The sequence below is a fragment of the Cyrtonyx montezumae genome, unplaced genomic scaffold (genome assembly GCF_038088225.1).
Source record: "Cyrtonyx montezumae isolate F1298 unplaced genomic scaffold, pur_monq_1.0 scaffold_18, whole genome shotgun sequence".
NCBI classification, from domain to species: Eukaryota; Metazoa; Chordata; class Aves; order Galliformes; family Odontophoridae; genus Cyrtonyx; species Cyrtonyx montezumae.
Window position 1 is genome coordinate 12,321,905 of NW_027071914.1, and position 23,198 is coordinate 12,345,102.

At 42.8% G+C, this 23,198-nt stretch overlaps 1 protein-coding gene across 1 annotated transcript in view; it reads left to right on the top strand.

Annotated features, from left to right (window-relative positions):
- Window positions 1-7,403: 7,403 nt before the first annotated feature.
- GLRA1 (glycine receptor alpha 1) overlaps window positions 7,404-23,198 on the top strand; it is a 37,176-nt gene continuing 21,381 nt past the window's right edge. Inside the window, exon 1 of the mRNA XM_065734997.1 lies at window positions 7,404-7,459. Coding sequence (XP_065591069.1) covers window positions 7,404-7,459 — 56 coding nt within the window. The remainder of the gene's footprint in view (window positions 7,460-23,198) is intronic.

A 23,198-nucleotide genomic window follows, 5' to 3' on the forward strand; every position in this document is an offset into this window, starting at 1 on the left:
TGAACTCAGTAGACATATGAAATATTGGAGGTAAGTAACATTTGTTTCCCTCTTACGGTTTTTATGTATTTATTTTTAAACCATGACAAGAGGAATGAAGAGGGTGGGATGAATAGCCCTTGGTCTGACACGCATGCTTCTGTGTAAGTCTCTCTCAAAACCTGGTGCCCTCTCACCTCAAAATAAATGGCTTCTTTCTTTTACAAGCAAGACATAGGGTAGAAAAGTTTTATTTCCTGCAGCACCTGAGTGATGCTGAGGCAGGAACAGGGAGCTGCACAAAACTAGAGGTCAAGATAATATTCTCAACAATTGTGCGATGTTCAGCACCAAGAAATAAAAGTTCTGGCAAGACTGGCTCTAGAAGCAACTCTGGTTTATTTCTTATGCACATGGTATTGTAATCAAAGATGTTTTATAGGCCAAGACCTTGGAAAGAAATAGTAGTTCTGGGTTCTCAGGGATCGCCTGGTAATTATTCTGTACAGGTCAGTAGATAATTAACTTCTGACCTTTGACTCAAACTACCTATGGAAGTAGCAATGTATTTTCTCCAGGACTACAAGGCCCATGCTGCATCTTAATAGTTACCCTCCCAGTACTACATAAATTGTAATAGTGACAAGACCATGAAATGCAGCAAGACAGCTCACAGCTCAGGTCAGGTATCCTTAAATAAAACACAAGACATTGAAAAATATTATTGAATCAGCACTATTGGGGGAAAAGAGACCATCCAGGCTTTTTTAATTCCTCTTCTTCAGGGATTACTGCCTTAACCTCATTCACACACCTGACACAGGCATCAAATATACTCACAAGTAGACCTGAATGCTTCACTCAACAAGCTCTTCACACAGCCTTCTGCCTGCATACAATCTGTCATGCAGTCATCTAACCAAGGGCTTTGTGCTGCTTCCCAGGACTCTACAGTCACAGATAGGCTATGACTAAACTTTCCATGGAGACTTTCACCCGATGATAAACCAACACAGCCCCTAATCTTTCTGTCAATAAACACATTGCTCAGGAGAGTGAAGGTCAAGAACAATCTATATAAACGCAGAGAATGATGTAGGATAGGGGGTCTTCACATTTAAGATATTGAACTAAAGTTTATACGTGGCCTTACAAGAAGGGAATGCATACATGCATTGGTTGAAACAGGACAGACATCAGATACACCGCACAGACACTTTGAATGACTGCCTGCACAGCCTGCAGGGCTGGAGCAAGGCAATGCAGCCTCTCTGAACAGACCATTTCTACTTTGAACACACTGGTCATCCTGAGGTGCAGCTCCCAATAAAGAGTCATACAGAAATCAGGAGATAATTTTATAAGGGTACACCACACATGATGGAGTGCTTAATAACCAATAAGCTCTAGCATAGTGACCAATAAAAACTCTGTTTCTCTGATTAGACCTCTCATTTTTTAAACAAATTGTCACATGATACATGATCTGAATTTCAGCCAAAAGTCACTCACTCACCCCACAAATCCCTCACTTCCACACATAATGGTTTCTAACTTTACTCTGCAATTTCTGCTGAATTTCCTATGCAGAGGTCTCCATTGGATGTTTTCTAGAGATCTTCTGCATATCATAACAGACCTTATCAAACATTTTACCAGCATTCAACTTTAAATGTATTTTTCGAATTATAGATAGGGCAGACCTTGAAATTAGTTCCAGTGGCTTCTCTTTCACCTGGATATCTTTTCATCAAAATTCTTGACTAATCACTTTAGAAAACACTGCTGGAACATTCTAGCGTGTTATTTTACCAGTAATTGTGAAAAAAAAATGCCACAGGCTTTTGAGTTTCTAGGAAATTTTTATTTAGTTGCACCGAATTATATACAAATAGTTTACTATACAAGGAAATAAACAGGAAATGAATGTACTTATTAGAATTCTTTGTAAAAATCGGTGAACTTAAATTTCAAAACTGTTCTTCATTTCTCAGCATCATAAAGGCAAGCATTACTACTGTAGCAATTTGAACCTCTGCCTTGAGAAACACAATGAAAATACTTGGGGCATTGTTTCTTCATTAGCTATTCTCCAGGGAACAAACTGATGATAACAGATTTAGTATTCCCAAGATACCCTGACTGTATTTTACTGTTATGCTAGCCACTTTTTCACTGAAAATGCTGTAATGTATCTGGGGAAAGAAGGCAGAGTGCGTCAATGTTCTGTTTTCAGCTTGAAGGAGCTTACCATCATATATGGATTTAGTATCAGAATTTTAACAAAGAAAAGAGAAGAACTGAAAATGGCTCTGCTGTAAAATCCAGACATGAAAATCAGATCGCAAACAGAACCAACTTATCACAGAATCACCAAGGTTGGAAAAGACCTACAAGATCATCTCGTCCAACTGACAACCTGCTGTTGCAAATGAGACTTTGGGTGAATTATCCAAACGGGGTGTATTTTCATTTAGTCACAGAGTGATTTCCATGGCCTTACAGCTTTTCCCTTTTCTTAAAATGGTAACAAAGGTCAACTGTCAAAACAAAAATGAACTCACAGACTTCCAGGAGCATTGAAAGATTCATTTTCTTCACAGAGAAGAGATTTACTTACATACTCTGGGGGAAAGAATCAGTGAGTAGCTATTTGAAGGAAGAATAGACTCTAAAGGAATCTGAGGGAGTAGGTACTCCCTGACTCTCACAGCTAGAAAAAGAATGAAGGAAGAGGAGACAGTTAGGAATTGGTTTCTTTTTTCAGCGACTTTTTTTTGGACCTACTGATAGATATATCACCTGAATGTATGTACACCCGTTTCTGTAGATGTGTGTACAAATTTAAGCAAGTTACCTGTGTTCTGTACATTCCCCATAGCATCCTACCAAAAAGGCCTGATCTGCTCCTACTGCACAAGGGATCAGGAAAAGAGATATAGAAACAGGCTTACTGCTTTAGGTGCATTTCAGCAACTCCATTCTGGATCAGATTAGGCCTTTCATTGACAATATATACAAAAGGAAAATACACTGGTTTTTGTTTATTAAAAGCCTCATTCTGACAAGTAAAATTCTGAAGATTTCAGACACAGGAACTGAGCTTTTGTGAGAGAAAATAGACCAGAAGATATTTTCTTGTACAATTGCCTCATACAGTTGATCTAGTCACCCTGACCTAGACTCATGAAAGGGATGAGTTGAAGTAACAAGAGAAGGCAAAAGAGTTATTTCACAAGTTCTTTGCCATGTTCCTCTTTCCATTTCCTTCAACAGCTGCCATTCATTGCACCACTAATGAGGGCCCAGCCTTCATTACAGTCATATGCTATTCCTGGCAATCACCATTTGTAGAACAGACAAACACAGCACTGAAGATTAATATCTTGTATAGAAAACAAACATCAGAAGCCAGTTAACCCTAAACAGCAATGAAAAAAATGGAGAAAAACAGAAAAGCACCAGATGTACTGACTGGACCATGGAGCCCTCAGTCATCAATCTTAACTGAAAGGTTTGAATCACCAGAAGGAAAGATAACAATCAAATTCACCTGTGGTGAAGATACTATGGGGATTGTGATGATAGAACAGGAAGATCTAGCTCTCTGTAGAACAAGCAACCACAATCCCAGCCATGCAACACCAGCAACTTCTTTTTTTATTGAGGTAAGCCTAGAACTGCACAGAACAAAGACCCACCTGTTGATTACTGCAATGGAGACACTCCACTGTCAGCAGCTGCAATTTTTAATGGTATCTTATGATGAAAAGAATCCCTAGTCACAAACCAGAAAGATGATGATACAGAAGTTTCCCAGACAACTTTATCCAGAATGAATTTTACAGGATTGTTATTGTTTTTATTTGTTTCAAAATATACAAGTTACACAGCAGGTAATTCTGGCTTTAAAAGCCTCACTGAGATTATGTTGAGTTAACTTTTATCCTGTTTGAATGAGTGCCATAAGGGAAAGGCATTTTATAAATGCCTTTCAAAACCATTTGGACTCTACTCGAAAAATAAGAAACCTGGCAAGTAAACCCTACTAAACATCACAAAACACTGCAGCAATATCAAGCAGAAAGCTAAAACCCAGTCTATGAACAAGCCAGGGAGAAAAGTCCTGCCAACCAGTACCATGGGAGTCCTCGTAGAAGGGTTTCAGTGGGGATTAATTGCCTGTCTTTTGAGTCAACTGTGTTAAAACTGGGAATGGAAGCTCCAAAAAGCAGGAACCAGCCCTAATCACATATGTAAGCAGCACATTGTACCAAGACAAGCAAGTAACAATTGCCTTGGCTCCAAGAGGAGATACAAGAGTATATAATCCAGAGGGAGATCTCCTAGTCAAAATAAATAAACAAATAAATCCAGAAGATACTTTGGATAACAGCAAAAAAAAATGTAATACAGGAAATTCAGGTACATTTGGGGCCTCTATAAAAAGTCATGCAAAATTCACATCTCTTAAATCCACATCTCTTGATTTTGTTCCCTGATACAAGTCGTCTGAATGCCTAAACCTTCAAAACATCTGTTGTAATCCTCTTTTTTTTTTTTGCCTTAGTTTCACCAAATGCCAGAAAAAGCAAATAATACTCTTATTTCTCTCCAGTAAAAAGAAATGTTCAACAACCAGCAGAAAAGTCTCCAGACTTGAACAAATCTCTCAAGTCTGCCAACTAACATCACCAGGACTGAGGACAGCAAAGCAGGTAAATTCTTCCCCTGGGAAAAGAAAAGCAGTTTTTATTCCTTCAGCAGGAACAGCTGCGAAGCAACCTTGTTTTATGCACACACACACATCTGCTTTCTCATCTTATGCATAGCCACCCCTACTCCCCAACCCAAGCCAGTGCAAGGAGAGCAGGCGTCTGGGAGAAAAGAAGGGGTCTAAATTCCTTTGTTATAAAGATAAAACTTGCAACCAAGGGAGAAATTCCATGAGCTGATCCACCTCTTACAGAGCTGATTTCTAAAGGAACCAGGGGGCTGACTAACCTCAAGATTTAAGTCACAGCTGCCAAGAGATGTTTTTGCCTTCTGCCCTTGGTCTTGCTTTTCAATAGAAAGTACAGGGAAACATCATTTCTCTCCTAATCTGTGGGTCCTATTAGCATCCCCAGTCTGCAGCTCCTCCTCTTGGCTCTCAACACAGTGGGGGCTGGAAAAGAACAGTGAGAAGAAGCTTGCCCATGTGGGGATAAATATCAGTAGAGAAAGTACAGCAAAGAGCCAGCAAGCAGCAGGGAGAATGCTACTGCACAGAACTGCACAGAACCATTTCCCCAGGAGTAACCATGAACTGAAATCAGAGCCTGTTATTAATCTAGCTAGACACTGAGACCCAGTAGCTGTAGTAAATCAGATTAAGCTCCTTCTCTTCATTGAATAGGAGCCAAGCAGATTCTTTTCTTCCCCTTCTCTTTTGAATGACAACCCAGGGGATATTTTTGTCTGTTTGGCTGAGCAAACATACCGGCTTAAAACAAATAGAAACAGGAGATCAAAAACATCAGGTTAATTTTGGCATTGAATAACATCCTTTGTGATACGATTTGAGAGGAGAGACTTGGGTAGTAGCCTGGGGGGTTACAGTACTGGTGAAGCAAGCAGTCCATTTCACACACCCCCACCCCACCTTGAGGATGGAACAATTCTTTGAACACACTGGAAAAAAGAGAAAATAAAAGGCTATAAAGGGGTTAAAAGTGACTCTTTCTTTTCCACTTGGAGTTTTACAAAGCGCAGGACAAAGTAGAACTCAAAGAAGAAAAATCTCCTTATGCTATGAGAAAAAAAGAAAAAACAAAAACAGAACGGAAAAAATATCCTATGTGATGTAGGAGAGCTAAGTTTTTATTTAAATATTGAGAAATAAATGAGAAGCAGAGCAGAGTTGGTGCCTTACATTAAGTCTAAGGAGCCCATTCCTCCCTCCCGAACAACCACACTGAGCACCCTGAGAGCACAGCAGGAGCCCAGGGTACCAGAGCTTTGATATGAAACTGCTAAATGCTCCTTACCTGCCCCAGCCTTGACAGCTCTGGTGTTTGCCAAACCTCTTTGAAAAACGACATGCGAGAAGAAAAAAAAAAGAGACAAGGAAAAAGGAAAAAAAAAAAAAAAAGAGAAACAACAGAGATGATCCTTACAAGCCAACAGCAACACATAGCAACTGCTACTCAAGTAGATCTTCCACGAGATGGAGACTTAAGGCACGTTATGCTTGCCATGTCAAGGGAGATGATTTCAGAGACTTCTTAAAAAGACAGTGATTTGAGTTAAAAAAATGGAAATAAAACAAAACTTATCAGCGCTTTAAAGGTTAACATCCTCTGCTGAACAACATGCGTTTATCCAACCACATCGTAGAGTAGTTTTTTCAACCCTGAGACCAATGAGCACAGCTAAGAGGAGGGCCTTGGGATAGTGGAGAGGCTGAGTTACCCCCTCCTTTCTGGTTTGCCTCTTCTCCACCACCACCCCTTTTTCTTTTTTCTTTTTTTTTTTTTTTAGTTTAGTAAATTAATGCAGCAAGAAACTCCCAAGATCTGGCAAGCCCTAGGAGGGGAGAGAGGGCAGAGGGGAAATGAAATGCATTAGGAGGACACTGAGCCACTTCCTTTCTGATCGCAATGGGAGTGCTTCCCAAGAAACTTCCCCTTCACTCCCCTCCACTCTAGCCCTGAGCAATGGGACATCTTCCCTACAGCAGCAATAACTTATTCGGGAGGAAAATAACCCAGGAAGCTGGAATCAACAGCAGCCAAACAGCGAGCAGGAAAGCAACACGACCGGGACTGCAGCACGGCTTCACACTGACAAATTCCTGTGGATTTAATTAGGAAGACACCCCGGCTAGCAGCAGAGATTAAAACCCCTGGCTATCGAGGGTCGCCCCCCCTCCCACCCAACCCCACCACCCCGATGGCAAATCTACACCCCCTGCATCCCTCCCACTCGCCAGCCTGATGTCCGGAGCGAAATCCCGCTGAAGGGAGACCTCAGCGCGGGAAGCCTGGTCCTCCGGCCCCGAGCAGCACTGCAGTGGCGGGGCACAGCGGAGAGGCGGGCCAAGCTAAGCCAAGGCAGCGCCGGAGCGGAGAGGAGCGGAGCGGAACGGAGCCGCCGGCCGATCCGCAGGCGGCCGCGGAGCGCCGATCGCCGCCGCTGTCCGGGGTGCTGAGCCGCGCTCCTGCCGGACGCTGTCCTCGGTGCTGAGCGGGGCCGCTGTCTCTGCTGCTGTGCGGGGTGCTGAGGGAGCCGCCCCGGCCTTGCCCCCCGGCCCAGCCCGTCTCGGGAGGGGTGGCTCGCATCCCTCAGCAATTCTCCCCAAGTGCCGGGCTACTTTATTGGCCAACCCCACCGGCCCACCCCTCGCGGAGTACAAAATAAACATCTCAGTGGGAGCTGGAAAAATGTGCAACGTCAACGCGCTCGGAGTCTACGTGTGGGAGACGATCGTTTTCTTCAGGTAAGGCTCGGCTTTGCGGGAGGAGTGTGTGCACACCGGGCTGGACTTAAGTGCCCACCTCGAGGCTGGGGCACGCACCCCAGCACGGTTTCGGCCTTAAGACAGAAGCGTTACGCCATTCTCGAGTTGTCTTTTCCTCCCCTCTCTGTTCCCCGAGATTAGCTATCGCACCTCCTCGAGTTCGGGACTTTCCGTAGCTTTGCGAGTTTCTCTGTTTAATTAGCACCGCAATCTCGCTAACCGCAGTGCTGAAAACACCAACCCCGGCTGGTTGCAAAGTGACAACTAGTGGTGGATGGGAATGCTGCACTTGAATTTGCCCGGGTAAATATCCCCACCTCACCCCTTCCCCATCCTAAGATTGCGGGTTCAGGTGAGTTCCGTGGGATGCTTTTGCTCCTCAGCTCTGATACCTTGAGATATCGTGGGCTTCCCTTTCAAGGGGAGCTCACCCTATTGCGTCAGCTTGCTCTGCCTACAGTTACTGAAAGCAAAGAAAAAATCTCCTTCCTTCCTCTACTTTGTTTTTCTTTCACGTTGTTTTTGAGCACTTTCACATGCAGAAACTAATCAAAAGCCAGAGAGGTCAACGGGAGGTTTTTTGCAATGATATCTATTACTGAGTAGCTGTATTTTGACTTTGTTTTAGATGCATTCCATTACTCACATAAGGAGTAAGGTAGCAGAAGGAGCTGTTTTACCCTTCAGGAATTGTTTCCACTCCTGCTCTCCTTGCAATGCTTTTATTCAACAGATAAGGGAAGATACTGGAAGGGAGAAAACTCTTCCCATCTGCATGGATGGTGCAGCCTGCTGTATAGCAAGTGATAGGTGCCAGATACATGCAACTAAAAAAAAAAGCTTTCATGATCTGAACTACTCTTAGATTCCGTTTCAGTTACATGACTCTTGCTTCTGCATTTCTAACTTTTTTCTTAGTCTCATCTTGCAGTTGTAAAAGGGCAAGAAGAGACATTATTTGTGTATATAGCACTGGGGTAATACTTCTTATTCAACAGATAACAGTATCATTCCTCCTGACACTGGACAGAGCTTTCTAGCTAGTGCTCCATTTCTTTAAGAACACTAAAGTGTTTCCACAGGTAGAAATTGGGATATCTCTTCATAATTCCATAGAAAATCAAAGACAGCGTGCATTCAAATCCCTTAACAAAATCTATCTGTTGAACCAAGAAAGAAGTTCTGGAAGTAAGTGAAGGTATATTCACTTATACCTCCTCATGTCATTTATTATTGGGGATATCGGAAAAGCAGTGCACAGCACTGAGTATTTCAGAGCCATTCTTTCCTGTGTTATGTAGTCACAAGTGTATAAGCAGCACTACAAAACATAGTGTGGTGAAATAAGAAGACGCATAGCTATGCACAATAAAAACTCTTGATTAACATACAACAATGAAGCAGAGATAAAAAGCAAGGTTAATCAGCACAAGTACTCTGGAATGCTCTCCAGAAAAGCTAGAAGACAAAAGAGGGAGGAAGTGGAGACGGAAGAAAAGAGTGCATTTCCAGGCTTGGGTTTCCTATGGCTGTAATATTAAAGCCATACTTCCCTTGAATCACCTGAACAAGTGAAATTGGTACACAGCTGTCTCGCCAATCCTGTTCTATGATGCACACTGTTATTCATCACACTACGCATCTGAGTACCTACAGATACTCAGTTCATCAGTTGAGGCTCCAGACTTTCAAAACCTCAGTAAAACAGGACATTCAGGTTCTAATGTAAATGTTTACACTGTTATAAATCATGTATATGCATAAATGTATGCATATGGTCTGCATTTGATTATGTGATATTACATACAAAAGGTATGCAAAATGAAGCACTCTTTGATTATCAAAGGTATGCAGTATCAAGTCAAGTATTCTTGAAATAAGTATTTAAGAAAATCTGAAAGCATTTAATTGCAGGAAGTTATGAAACCAAATTGTTCTCTGTATTGCAATCATTTTCCAAACGAGATCTGATTCAACAATTCCTGCTTGAAACTGGCTCTAAACAATGCTTCTCTTCCCACCCTGCACCCTCCTTGATTTTATGCCTTCCATTAATTGCAGGCCAAATGTCTACCAGCCTTTCTAGACTGGGAATAGCTTTGCTAATTTCAGTTTCAGTAAGAGAAGTTTATTCACTAATAGTCATTCATAAACTTGTGCGCCAATTACTCAAGCATTCAGTCATGCATAATGTAAAAAAAACCCAACAAAACCAACCAACCAACACCACACAGACAAGCTGACAAACCGATAATCTATAATAGAAGTATACGTTGCTTTAAATTACAGAGTGTATCACACTTCATTGCCAGCCTGTTGAAAATATTCTGGAAAGAAAATCCGTGCTAGTACATGCACTACAAAAATAATAAAAGAAAAATCCAAAGTCACAAAGGAAAATGTAATACAGACAATACAAGAAGCAGGACTAGGTCTTCAGATCTGTTGCTTAACAAAAGTGTCCTTTGCCAGCCTTTTAAAAAACAAGACCCCGTGGGAAAGAGTAACAGCTGGTGTGTGACTGCAAACATTATGGTATTGCCAATGTAATATTTGTTTCTGCTATAGCCGGGGTGTTTTAGAAGGAATTTGCCATAAGCAGCTTATTCCAACATGCCTTCCTTTATGGAGAACATTTCCCCTTTTGCTACCTGTCTCCCCAGACTGCAGCCACTTAGCTATGACTAAGAGATTTACAGAGGACCTGGGTAGAGAATGGGATGGAAGCTGGGTTGGAGTGGGAGGAGAAATGGGTCTTCTGACAGTCAGACTGCTTTATCAATTCTTCCTTACACATCTCTGGAAGACAAAATGCTATTTCTTTAAAATCATAATGGATTGGACAATATTTACACAGGTTCTTCTGTATGCCTTCCTTTTATCTGTGGAAATTCTCCCTAAGTCTAAGTACGTACACTACATCTTTGTACCCCAGTTCAGTTGGGAATTTCTTCATGTAGAGCAAACACTGTCCATGCCCTGTGATGATTTTGCTTGGACTTTCAGCTCTATGATAGACTTCTAATGGCTGTTGTGATCCAGAAACATTGCTGCAGAAGTCTGAGGACTGGAAGTTAAAAGATAGCCTAGAATTTGCACTTCACTCAAGAGGACATTGTCCTGCAAGGCTCTGAAGTGGTTTGTGTCTCATTCTTACCCTTATCACTCTTCTGTATGTCAGGAACCAGAAGCATGACCTTCATCAAACCAAAATGAGTTAGCTCCCTCTGAACAGGGATCTATCAGCTAGCAGGAGTGATTCATAGGCTCAGACACTATTGGATTGCACTACTCGCCTTTTCCTATTCCCTTTGGTCAGTAACAGAGCTCTTCAATTTCAGCTTTTAAAAGAAGATACTATTGTGATACTGTTCTTGACTTTAGAAGGAAAAAAAAGACACCATTTTGCTTTTCACAAAATAGACTTTCAAGTAAAATAGGTAATTTGAGATCTCCTGATTTCAGCTCCTTGAAAATGCAGCAAAATGGAAAGCAGGAGAAGGAAAAGGGCAGTAAGTGTATGCCTTTCCAAACCTACTGTTAAACCTCCGCAGTGTTAGATAGCATTGCAGAAATATCTGTGAATGAAACATTAACCAGAAACTGACAGTACTGCAAGCTAAGCAACGTAACAAATATTGTTGGTAACTAAAGAGCAGTTTACTCACGCTAAAATCTCCTAGAAGATGTGCTTTTGACCTGTTGTGCCTCTACTCTGAGCCTGTCAGCTCCTCCATGAAATAAAAATGATTTAGCAGAACTTTAGACTAGGCAGCTCTAAGGATACTCTTTAGCTTCTTAGATCTGCAACCTGTGATAGCTCCATCATAGACTCCACTAAAACAGTTACCTATTCAGTGCTGGAAAAAACAAAGAGGTAGACAATTCCACCTAGAAGATCTTATGAATCATTCAAGAAAGGAAGATTAATTTGTTGTCATCTCACAATAGGTACGAAATATTTGGGACTCTGCCTTCTGCAGGGATTTTATACACACTTCCATCCTTCCATAGACATTCACTTACAATTTAGGCAAGTAAGACTAATTAAAATACATAAAATATTTTCTAACTTGCAGTCTGGTCTTAATTTTTCTTTCTAATCAGCTGGCTTAAAGAACCCAAGTCCTACTCTCAGCACAAAAGAAAGACTCCACACGTGTGAACAGAAACGTTTACATTAGACAGAATGAGTAGGAGGCCAGTAGATAACCAAGGTGATTAGCAAAAGTATCACCAAAGAAAGCTGCTGTCTCACATGCATTAACAAAATATCCTACAACTGTGGGGCACTGGTGCGGTGCAGAATTTAGATAATGTGGACTAGCTGTCCACTCCTACTCCTGCTGAGCACTGCAAAGAGTCTCACTGGCAGAACATAAATTTACTCTTCAAATGATGGAAGCTGCTTCTGGAAAGAAATCTATAGGTAGAGCGAAAAGTACACATTGGAGCATTCCATCCTATGAACATTCTGTAAGGAATTCCTTCAAGAACAAGGCTTCGGCCATGCAATTTTGGCCCTCCTCTTACTCCTCTCATGAAATAAATGTAGGGGACAGCTTGCTTGTATGAAGCAAGTCAGTAAAGGTCCTTCGACACTTTCAAGTGTCTCAGATTTGATAGCAGAGACTAAAGGCTAACACCTTCATTCTGCTACCCGCCAAGTGACTCAAGACATAAAGGAAAGCACTTTAAGAAGCAGCATGCTGCAATTCTCCTGTTCTTGAGCAACCACTTCCATTAGTGAGATGAATTTCATTCTTAGAAGATAATCTGAGCAGAAAAGGACTCCAGCATCCAAATTAGGATGTTAATCAGTGTCCAGAATTAAATTACTTTTTTATCCCAACACTGACCAATGATCATTCATCTGTGATAGGAAACCAGCAGAGAAGTCTGTTCTCGTTTCATTTGAATATGCAGGTTAAAAAGGCTCTCCAAATTTCAGTATTAAGAACAAGATGTCAGACCACCTAATGAATATAAATGCTGTCTAGTTACAGATGAACTACAAAGGTTTTAAGAAAGAAATCATGCTTTAAAATCACAAAATCTAAATCACAAACACAGCGCCTAAGTATGGCAAATGACATAAGTCCATTCACAGAGTTTCACTTGCTCATTTTCTTTAACTGCAGAGTTTCTCTGAGAATGCTGGAATGACTAGTGTTAAGGTAGATAGAAATCAAAAGGCACTACCAGATTATTTTATTTGTCTGTATCAGCTCTTGATGTTGTGGCACATTATATCAGGACATCTCTATTTTCAGTAAATTACCCTTTTGGTTGGCTATTGTCTTGCATATTGACCTTTGCCTATCAGCAAAGGCAGAATGATTTCTATTCTTATGAAGAGTATGGTTACACTTGTGCACTCCACACTACCTTTTGAGAAAAATGGTTCATTATGTTCTGACATAAGACACCCTAAGAAAAAGATAATGATTTCTCCAAATCCTCTCCACCATGTTTTGGTTCACCAGCTTTGACAGAAAAAAAAAAATCCAAATGCTACTGAGAACCTCATTTTGGAGGGAGAGGGAAAACTGCCAACACTGGTGGTCTTGGGATAAATGGAGCCCAAAGAAAGCAGTGAAAGGTGCTCTGATGTGAGGCACAGGAAGGATCATTAGCAGCCATGAGCAGAGAGATTTCATCAGGACACTGCCTTGCTGCTGCCTTCTAGATTTACTTGTACAGCTCAGAAAAGAGCAACTTTTCCATTGCACTCAAATACTGCTAATTCAGCAGGTCACTTCTCCCACAAAGCAGCAAGAAAGGATTCACCTATCCCCTCCTCTTCCTTTCCCCAAATTTTCCAAACAATTTACATTTGCATTTATGAAGCCAGACAACAGAGGGCATTTCCCTTGAGGGGAAAAGATTTTCATTATTAGCTCAGCTATGATAACTGCATGGTACAAAATAATTTAGCCCCCATAACCTCTTGGGAAGCTGCCTCTTTGCTCTAGCTGATCTGGTCTTGGAGGTCTGTGTGCTTCAATCCCAGCGGTGCTACAGATTAGATATACACATCCCAGCTGCTACTAAATCTCTACAGATACTTCAGGAGACTATTGCTCCAAATAAAATGAAGAGAAACGTAGTGTTTATGCTTCTCAATAGGGCCAAAGCACAGAAAAATCTCACAGAGAACAGAAATAGATGGAGACAGATGCACCCATCATTTACACGTGCTGAGCACACCCCATTATGCAGACAATTATTTCATCCATATAATGCACCATGGTAAGCTGCTGATTTGGGGACTGCACCACATCTGGCTGCTACATAGACACAGTTGGCATTCTGTAAATACATCTCTGTTGGATTTAAGTACTAGCTGAGAAAAACTGGAGAAATCTTAATTTAACAAACCCCATGATTTTGAGAGGGAGGAGGAAAACAAAAGTGTTCTGCACCTGCTGTCCTTTTGCTTTTTCCCTTTACCATCCTTTCACTGTGGCTCACAGCTCGCTAGTGGAAGAAAAAAAAAAGGAAAAGGAAAAAAAGAAAACAAATGCCTTAGCAGACAGCCAAGGAACTCTGTTGTTTTTATCAGTGCCTCATTGTAGGGTGGGCAAAAAGGTGGGGAAAGCCTCTAAGAGGTTGCCAAGACAAGGAGTGCCGCATGCACAGAACAGCATTGCTTGCAGTGCAATCAATCATTGCCTGTGCTGCCTTCAGCTGAACGCCCACAGCAGCTCCCAGCACGCCTGCCCTCCGACCACGTACCCAAAATGCAGGTCCCATCTCCCAGCCTAGGCAAGGCTGAAGCAAACAAACACACAAATCAATGTGTAATAGTTGTGATCAATGGTGGATCGCACTGCTATCACATGCGTCTATTTCAGCAGTGAAATCAGTGAGCCAGAAAGGGGACAGGAAATCCAATGGAATCCATCACTCTTTACTCCATTTCCTTTGGAAGTTTCTTTGTGGGTTTTTTTGTTTGTTTGTTTGTTTTGTTTTGTTTCATTTTGGATGGTATGGGTAAAGAGGTGCTTTGTGCAAAGCCCCAAGGAGTGCAAGCACCTCCTCCCCTCACTTACTGAGGAGGTATAAACCTGAAGGCACATAAAAGTCAGCTGCTATCAGCAGTGTTTAAAACAATTCTTAGCTCTAAATATCCTCTTTGGTGCCAAGAACCCTTATGTATGATGGGTAGAAATCTAGCCAACACAGTAAGATCTGTGCAACGTACACATTAATTACTGCAGCTGGAAGCAGGAAAGTAAGATGCTCTGAATTCCAAGGTGAGACAGCTTTGTCTTATCTAGAAAGAATTGCAAAGAAAGACTGTGGACAAGAAACTGTGGACTTTTCATGGGTTATCTTTATAATCTTGTCTCTCTGTTGATTCCCACTGCTTTCCCCTGGTAGAAATACTGCTGAGCTGGACAACTGTTCCCGGCACACCCCCCACACACAGAGATAATTTTCCTGCAGCAGAGCTCCCAAGATCTGATATGCAAATCAAAATACATGCACCCCACCCCTTCTGCTGCCCCATGCAGCTGTGAATCACAAGCGTTCTCCAGCTTCCCTCCCCATCCATCACACCATGACACAGGGCCGTGTGTTCAGAAATCAGCTGCTGACAAAGTACAAACCCCATCAAATATGGCTTGTTCTCTTGCACCCATGTGGGCCCTGAAGCACTGCCAGGACTAGAAATGTAGGCTTTTTTGGTCAGGGAGGTGAAGAACACAGACAGAGGGTGGCCAGAAAGGAAGAAGACCCCCCCTGGGCTGGAGTCCCAGAGCTTAGCTGTTTGTTCCTGAAGTTACATTTCATCATAGATCATGAATAAGCTGATAAATTACACCAAAAATCAAAGATGGCATAGAGGGAAAGTTTATCTCCCAATGTCCTTACAAGGTACAGCATTTGCTTCCTGTATGTGTAGCCAAAGCTATGCCAATCAAACCACACTTTGCCTAGTGTTTTTGGATACAACAACAATTAATTATATCAGAAAGTGACAAAACAAGTTCTCTTCTCACACATCTTATACAATAGAAGATTCAGAGAACCTAAGCTGTACTGCAGTGCACGCAGCTTTGTAGGTAGGTCATGTGTAAGTTTAGGTTTCCTCTGCAAAAGATCTGTAATAAAGTTTCAGAAAATACAGCCCCCCAACACTCAGCATGGGATGTTAAATCCCTTTATATAGAGTTCTATTCATACCACCTCCAATTTATTATAAATGAAAAAGACACTTGCAACATTCTCACTCGCTCATAAGAAGCAGCACAAATCCTTAAACTAAAACTAATTTTTAACAAGCTGCCGTAGCAAAGTATTTGAACTGATGAAAACGCGACTGATAGCACGACTGCAGAGCTATAGATAGAAGAGCATCCACGACTTCTCGTAGTTCTCTGACACTCATCTGGTCTGTGATCTAAAAACCTTCTGACGTCAATAGAGGTTCCCACTGCAGCTCTCCATCCGAACGTTACATCAAGAACACATCAACGAAGTGAGAATTACCACCTAGAATGTGAAAGCTTTTCTTGCAAAGACACTTCTCTCCTTTATTTACCACATTCAGGATGGTGGCTTATGCATAGCTTTATACTTCTGATTAGTTCCCTTGACTTTAAAGAGAATATTCAGTGCGTATGAGGCTAGACACATGCTTTTGTCTTCACAGAGTCTTTTTTCCTTTGTTTTTTTATGAAACTGCAATTAAAGGTCTTTTTTTAAAACTCTTCAGTATACGCACACGCAAAATTCAGTGTTGTTGTTTTCCAGGTTTATTTTGCATTGTTAAAATCAGAGCATTGATTTGTGATCCTCCACTCTTTATGAGTTATATTTTCAAACCTGTCTTCAGTGTTTTAGGTTTATACATTTCCAGAAACTCGGTACTTGTGCTCTAAGAGATACGCTCTCTTCTGGAAGAGATTTTCGTTGAGAGTGTCACCAGAGAGATGTCTCTGGTTTCAAAACGATGAATTTAATGTACTCCTTGAGGGAGAGGGAAGAGAGAAGGAGGGGAAAAAAAAAAGAAAGAAAATACCCACACCTCCATAAAGCAGTATAAAGAAAATGGGCTTAGCTTGAAATACTAGCCACTGAAAGATATATCTGTAATAAATCAAAGGCTGAAGGAACCTTCCCTGATGACACCTCGTGGCATGTCTGGAAACCAGGAGATAGCAGGGTAAGCAGTGCTGGAAGGGTGCAGGGGCAGATGCTCTGTGACACATGGAAGGAATTGAGCACAAGAGAGTTTGAACAGCAGTCCTTAGAAGAGCAGGGATCTTGCATGCAACTGAACTTCATTCCCATGCAAATGTTCGGTCTCACCAAGCTCATTCCACCCCAACTGTCTAGAGCACAGTTTTCTTTTGCCCCCTAGCTGGTTGCATAGTCATTTATTATTTTTCATTATTATTGCTCTGTCCAGGCAGCGTCAGCAATTGTTCCAAGTGCTGGTGTCTTTCCATAGAGTTAATCAGTGTAATTGGGATGCTTTATAGCTCTAGACAGGATGTTTTGCCATATGGGGTAGGAGCCATGGGCTGCAGGAAAGAAGCAGTAGGATATGGAGACATATGAATGCTGCAGTCTGACAAAGATTCTCTGACTCCACTAAAGTTGTTGCAGATTCCCTTGGCTGGGAATGATCGTCAAGGGTTAATTTGTCAAAGGCTGTGGAAAAGTGTCTCCCAGCTCCTCTGCTTCTGTACAGCCACAGAGACAAGTGGTAAAATAGTGTGTGGGACCCTTAACCCAGAGGATCCCAAAACACTCACAAAACTTTAACTGATTGCATCCTGCGGCTACTGCAATGCAGCTACTTCTGGTGCAAAAGCTGGAATTGGTTTAAACAGCTCACAGCAACCAAGTACATCCACCCAGGACAGAGACAGCAATATTTTACAAGCTTTCTTTCTCTTTCCTGCTTCCTTCTTTTCCCAGTGAAAAATAATATTAAGTAAACAGTACTAACTGAATAGATCACTGCAGAGCTTACTGCCCCTTTCTTTTTCAGGGTGAAATCTCTCCTCCTATGTTCTCAAATTCCATATCTCACCAGTCTCACTGTACACTAGCATCTTCCTGTCCTGCCCTAAGGTCCAAGTCTGTTCTGTGCTCCTATTGCAAAGAGATTCTCAAATAGCAGTCACCCTTTTCCCCCCCAAAATAAATAAAATCCCAGCTCTTTCCCCCCCTCAATCCCTGCAGCACATCCCACATCTGTACTACATGGCTCTAACTTCCAGCAGCTGAACATGGCCACATGGGTTGCAATTAGCACATCTGTAGTGCTCAGAGCTCCTTCAGCTCTGCACCACATCACACCAAAACCCAGCACCAGGGCTCATTTCTCCCCCCCACACCTCCTCTCCTTCCATCCCTGCCCACCTCTAGCACTGCAGACCAGAAATTCAGAGGCAACGTGACAGAGAAAAACATGCAGAAAATGAGATTCATCCTTTTTAATTGAATTGTATATCAATATTGATTGTGCTATTCATTTCGATAGTAAATCTAATTATTTTTAAAAAGTCAGCTTGCAGTCTCTGGCAAGCACTCCCAGGCCGCTGTCTGGCAGCATTTCCCTCAAGATAACGTGTCGACGTGCAGTCAGAAATAGCAGTCTGGGTGCAGGGTTTAGGGCAGCCCCTTCCACCCCTTGCCGGGAAAGCTCTCCTCTCTCTGTCTGTCCTTCCCCACTCCCTCCAGCTGCTGAGGACAAGATAAGCAGCCCCAGAGGCAAGCAGAACACAGGTTGGGCTGTGCTGGGCTCCAGCTTCTGTGGCCTAAGAGGTCTCAGGGGTGGGGAGACAGCTTGGGAAGCCCAAGGGAGCAGAGTGGGATGGGAAGCGCTGGTGGTCGTGCTGGTGCCTGGCCTCACCGAGTTCCCGCAAAGCCCCTTCCCACGGGAGAGTTGCCATGGGTACGGCAGCTCTCGCTAGTTAATCACGGACAAGGCACCGCATTGCTGTGCCCAACCGCCTGACGTTCTCCTTGCGGCTGTGCCTCTCCGCAGCGCCTGCCAGAGTCAATAAAACCGCTGAGTTCCTGGGCCGTGATGCAGGTGGAAGTTGTTGTCCCCCTCTGCAGCACCCGATCTGAGCACCCACTACTTCCACGTGTCATCAGGACTACCCCGAGTTCTCTTTGCAAGACCAAACGCATCCAAACTGCATCATCAACATCTTTCTGCCTTTCCACCTCTGCTCCACAGGGTACTGGGGGACTGCTCCTCCACCTCTCCCCAGCTTCAGCTGCACTGCTGAGAGCACTCAGATCCAGCAGGTAGCATCAACTGAAGCACAGGAGGAAATTGCTTTGAATTAAAATCCCAAGAGATCAGTTTCCATCAGGAGCTTAGCTGGCCCAACTCGGCTACTTCATCTTACAGAGGGGTGACACTGTTCGCATGTAAAGTGGACAAAAAACAAAAAAGAGAAGAAAAGATGCACTACCAACAGCACGTGGCACAACAGCAGATGGGTGCTCTGTTTTACCCTCCCAGTACACAGTGTGGCCACCACTGGTGCAGCCCATCCATCCCACTCTTTTTCTTCTTTGATGCCCAGGATAGGGACTGCCTCATCCTCATCATAATGAACCCCCCTCATCCTGGGAGAGGGGAGACACCAGTACTGGTGTCCTGAGCCACAGACCAGATGGTTTGTGATTCCCTCCACACCTCCTCCCCCAGAATTAAAGATTAACAATTAAATTATTTGACAAGGGGAATAGAGGCCCTGTGCTAATTAAATTCTTTGGTCTCTTCTCTTTGCAGAAGAAGAAAAAAAAAAAAAAAAAAGGACAGCTCTCAGTATCAGCATTCAACCAGAACAGGGCAGTGTGTGATGTCAGAGTTAATTAGATGGGCGTCCACAAGCATAGTTTAAATAAATTAAAAAATATATATATTTCACGAGGGACATACAAATGTTGGGGGGAAAGAAGCAAACAGCCAACTGGGGAGCTGGGAGCTGAGCAAATTGACACACCAGACTGCAGCAGGCCCACCTCCTAAGCCCAAATATCTGTTTATAAGAATATTTTGTCTGTTTAGCTGAAACAATAACATAGGGAGACAAAGCAAACAGTGCTTGCATAGGCTGGGAGAAACCAGTAACAGGTTTCCTGCAGAGCTTGACTGCTCCAATTTAAGGAATGCAATTCTACAACATCCTGTGCAGCTCAGTGGCACAACCACCAGCTTCCACCCTCACGTGCATGCTGGTGGGCAGAGCTCCTGGGGGCTTGTGCACCCACGCTCACACCACAGACATCATGCCTGCTCCTATTTCCCGCAATGCAATCCTTTCTGTTGTTACTGTGGTGATTGCATGATGGCAGTGCCTCAGCCAGACCCACTAGGGATTGCACCACTGTAAATAAGATTATCTGCTGCCTGGCTGCTGATAAAATGCACCAAGACATTCAGCTCAGGCAACACTCCTGCACCAATGCAAGCTTCTTCCTCTGTGTTTTCACTCCATTTTGCCTCTTTTTGTTTATGTGGAGAATATGTTTTCCTCTCTGAACACAACAAGCCATCCTAAAGTCCCAGTTCTCTTTCATCATCAGTAATTTTCTCATCACTGAGATTTCCATCTCCTCATCGCGCTCGGGTCAGGAGATGAGCAGCCCTGTGGGACTTCCAAGGGCACTTCTACACAACTAACAGAAGGAAAAAATCCCAGAAAGCTCCCAGGAGAGCACGGAGCCAGGACAGAGCTGGAGGAGAGAAACTGAAGGCTTTTTGGGTGCAGTCTGAGCTGTGCTGTCACAGCAAAGCTGTAAATCTCAACTAATACAGCCAGAGTGAAAGTTTCAGGGCTATGTTAGGTACATCTCATCCCTACAAATCATGGTGGGGTGGGCCAGCCTCTCTGCTTTATATCATTATTGTTAACCTAGAACATAGATGCACCTACCTGCTGCTCAAACTGTTTTGTTATTTCCTCATCCTTTTTTTTTTTTTTTGGTCAAGTCTGAGGGGAAGTTGTTACCCCTAGTAAACATTAAGTAATTAAATACAAACCGGACAAAACTCAGGATTATCATTCCTAGGTCACCCTGGAACAACACACACAAGTCAACAGAGCTCCTAAACCACACACCAGGAGACGTGAAGCCATTCCTAGCAGTTCCAGCACATCTCCAGTGGTGCTCCCAGAGACTGCTCTTGAGGGTGGGCACAAAGCTGCAAAAAGCAGTGAGGGTATGAGAGAGCAATCCTCACCCAGGCATCTAATTTATTAGACATATATTTCTACGCAGTAAAGGAACTTGTGAAATTAATTTTACCTGCAGCTTGCAGAAAGAATCAGAAAATGGCACCCAAGAAGTACCAGCATTGCTCATTGGAAGCAGCATCAACACATCCAGCATGGGCTCTCACACTGATTTTTACAGGAGAGCTGAACACCCATTTCTATGCTTTTCCATCTCATCTCACCTTTTTTTTTTTTTTTTTTTTTTTTTAAACAAGTGCCAGGCAAATTGCAGGTTTTAATTATCTTTTTGCACTTAAAGGTTATTAGATCTGTATTGTCTCTTTCTGCTCCCCATCCCCATTTTTCCACTTCCATCATTCCTCTAGCCTAGAGTTAATGAGAAGAAATCAGCGTATTGCACTATCTGGCATCTTGCTGCTGAAGTGGCGGGACTCTTTGGTTACCGAGTCATTTGCTGCTTAATTGAAATCTTTTCTCTGGACTCATTGCCATGCAGGCACTCTATTGGAATGCAGCATTCAAGCCTGGTATTGATCGTCCTCCCACTCCCAGCTTTCCTCCTATATGTTTGCAAATCAATTGCATCAGATTGTTTTCCTTCTTCCAAATAAATATATATATTTAAATAAAAATAAAATAATCAGTCACCCATTTATCCCTGGAATGCACTACTTGGGCTTTGCATCAGCCTTTAAAGCAGAAGCAGGGACAAGAAACATCACATAGCTATAGTAAAAGCTAGCTACCCTCTTTGTCACATCAACTCCCAGCATGAGTGCAGGAGCTAAGTTCAGACAAGGTTCAGTTTGGGACTACACAAGTTTGTGAAGACACGAGAGTAAACGACATCCTAGCTTCAGAGTCTCACTGAAAATTGTCTGGAATTTATCTCCCTTTGTAGCAGAGAATAGTGAAAAGGGTAGAAAGTCAGAGAACCCTAACACATCAGCTGCTTGCAAGAAGTCAGCCTGCATTTGTGGGTTGGCAAGTCATCACCTGCTAATACTGGAAAAGAGAGTCAATGCAACACATACCATTACTGGTTCCTGATTTAGAACTTGCTGGTTCAAAATGCTCTTGTCAAGGCTCACCCTAGCCCTAATATCCTTGCCCTGAGCCTAAGCTCTTTGGCACTGTACCAACAGGTCTGAGAGCTGAGTCATATCAATGCCATACATGGAAACCATCTCCAAATTCTTCTGGTGGATCTCATGCCAGTACTTAGCACTATGCTACTGAGAAGCAGTGGGTCTGACTTCCTCAGTCTCCTTAGTGAAAAAGAAAACAAAATCTCCCAAAGCAATGCTCTCATGCTGCCAGAGGACTGTAAGATGACGCAGCTTAATACCCTGTGCCTGTTGCAACCGTGCTTAGGCCTCTCAGCTGCTCAGCCACAGCAGTTCCCAAACAGCTTTAATATCTCAAGAACTGGGAACTCTGAAAAGGATGAAACAATGAACTGTTTTTCCTACAGAGCAGCTCTCTGTGGCTTACTACATATGTGCACTGCAATACTTCTTGTAGGCTTCAGCCAGCAGTAGGCATCCGAACCAACAAGCAGAGACAAATCTTGTCTTAAGCACCTGGCAAGTCACTTCTTCATTTGGTTGTTGTTTGTTTAGTTGGAGTTTTATTTGTTTGTTTGATAATCTGGTAATTTTACACCATAGTTTCAGCCTGGGAAGAGATCTACGTTTGCATAGATGCCATATATCTGCAGGGAAGGAATGGAATGCTGTCTATTCCTGTCTTGGAAGTCAAACCTGGAAAAATGGAGGACAGACATCTAGTACCAAGGGTCACTTGTTCCTGTGTAGGAGGCTTCCTAAGCCAAAATCACCACCTTGCAGGTCCTGCAGACCCCCACATAGTCTGAAGACACGTGGGCAGCCTTCGTCAGGCTTCTTGAGGGGAAGATTTTCGCCTTTTAGAGATCAATCAGTTACTCCTCTCTTTCTGCTCTAGAGGGCACATAACTTCCCAAAAGACTTTGTTCCCTTCCATCCTTTGCCCAAAATAAGCACAGCTTCAGAATTAGATTCTGTACAACTCCCATACCAGAGGCTGTTTCTGTATCCAACTGCAAACACTGACCCAAACAGGAGGCAAACACACCTATCATCCCCTTACGGTCCCAAATGCTCCGCAGGAGCATTATGAAATTGTATAAATCGATATTCATTTCTGCTTCAAATTCCAGATTGCTACAATCCTACTTGCCTTTGGAAAATTAGACTGGGTAACAAATATGCTCCTTGCTATTTGCAGTGTAATTAAGCAGTAATTGCTGCCTAAGGCTAATCTCAGAGTGTATTTTTCCTGTGGAGCTCAGTGCCAGAGTTCACATTTGTAATTTAGTGGCACGCCAAGAAACTGTACCTAAACTCACAAAAGGATTTTCTCCATTCATCATCTCTCTCCTACTTTGGTGGCAGCTGGGATTCTCTATTCAGAGATGTTTGGGCTGGGCAAACAAATCAGCAGAGACCAGCCTC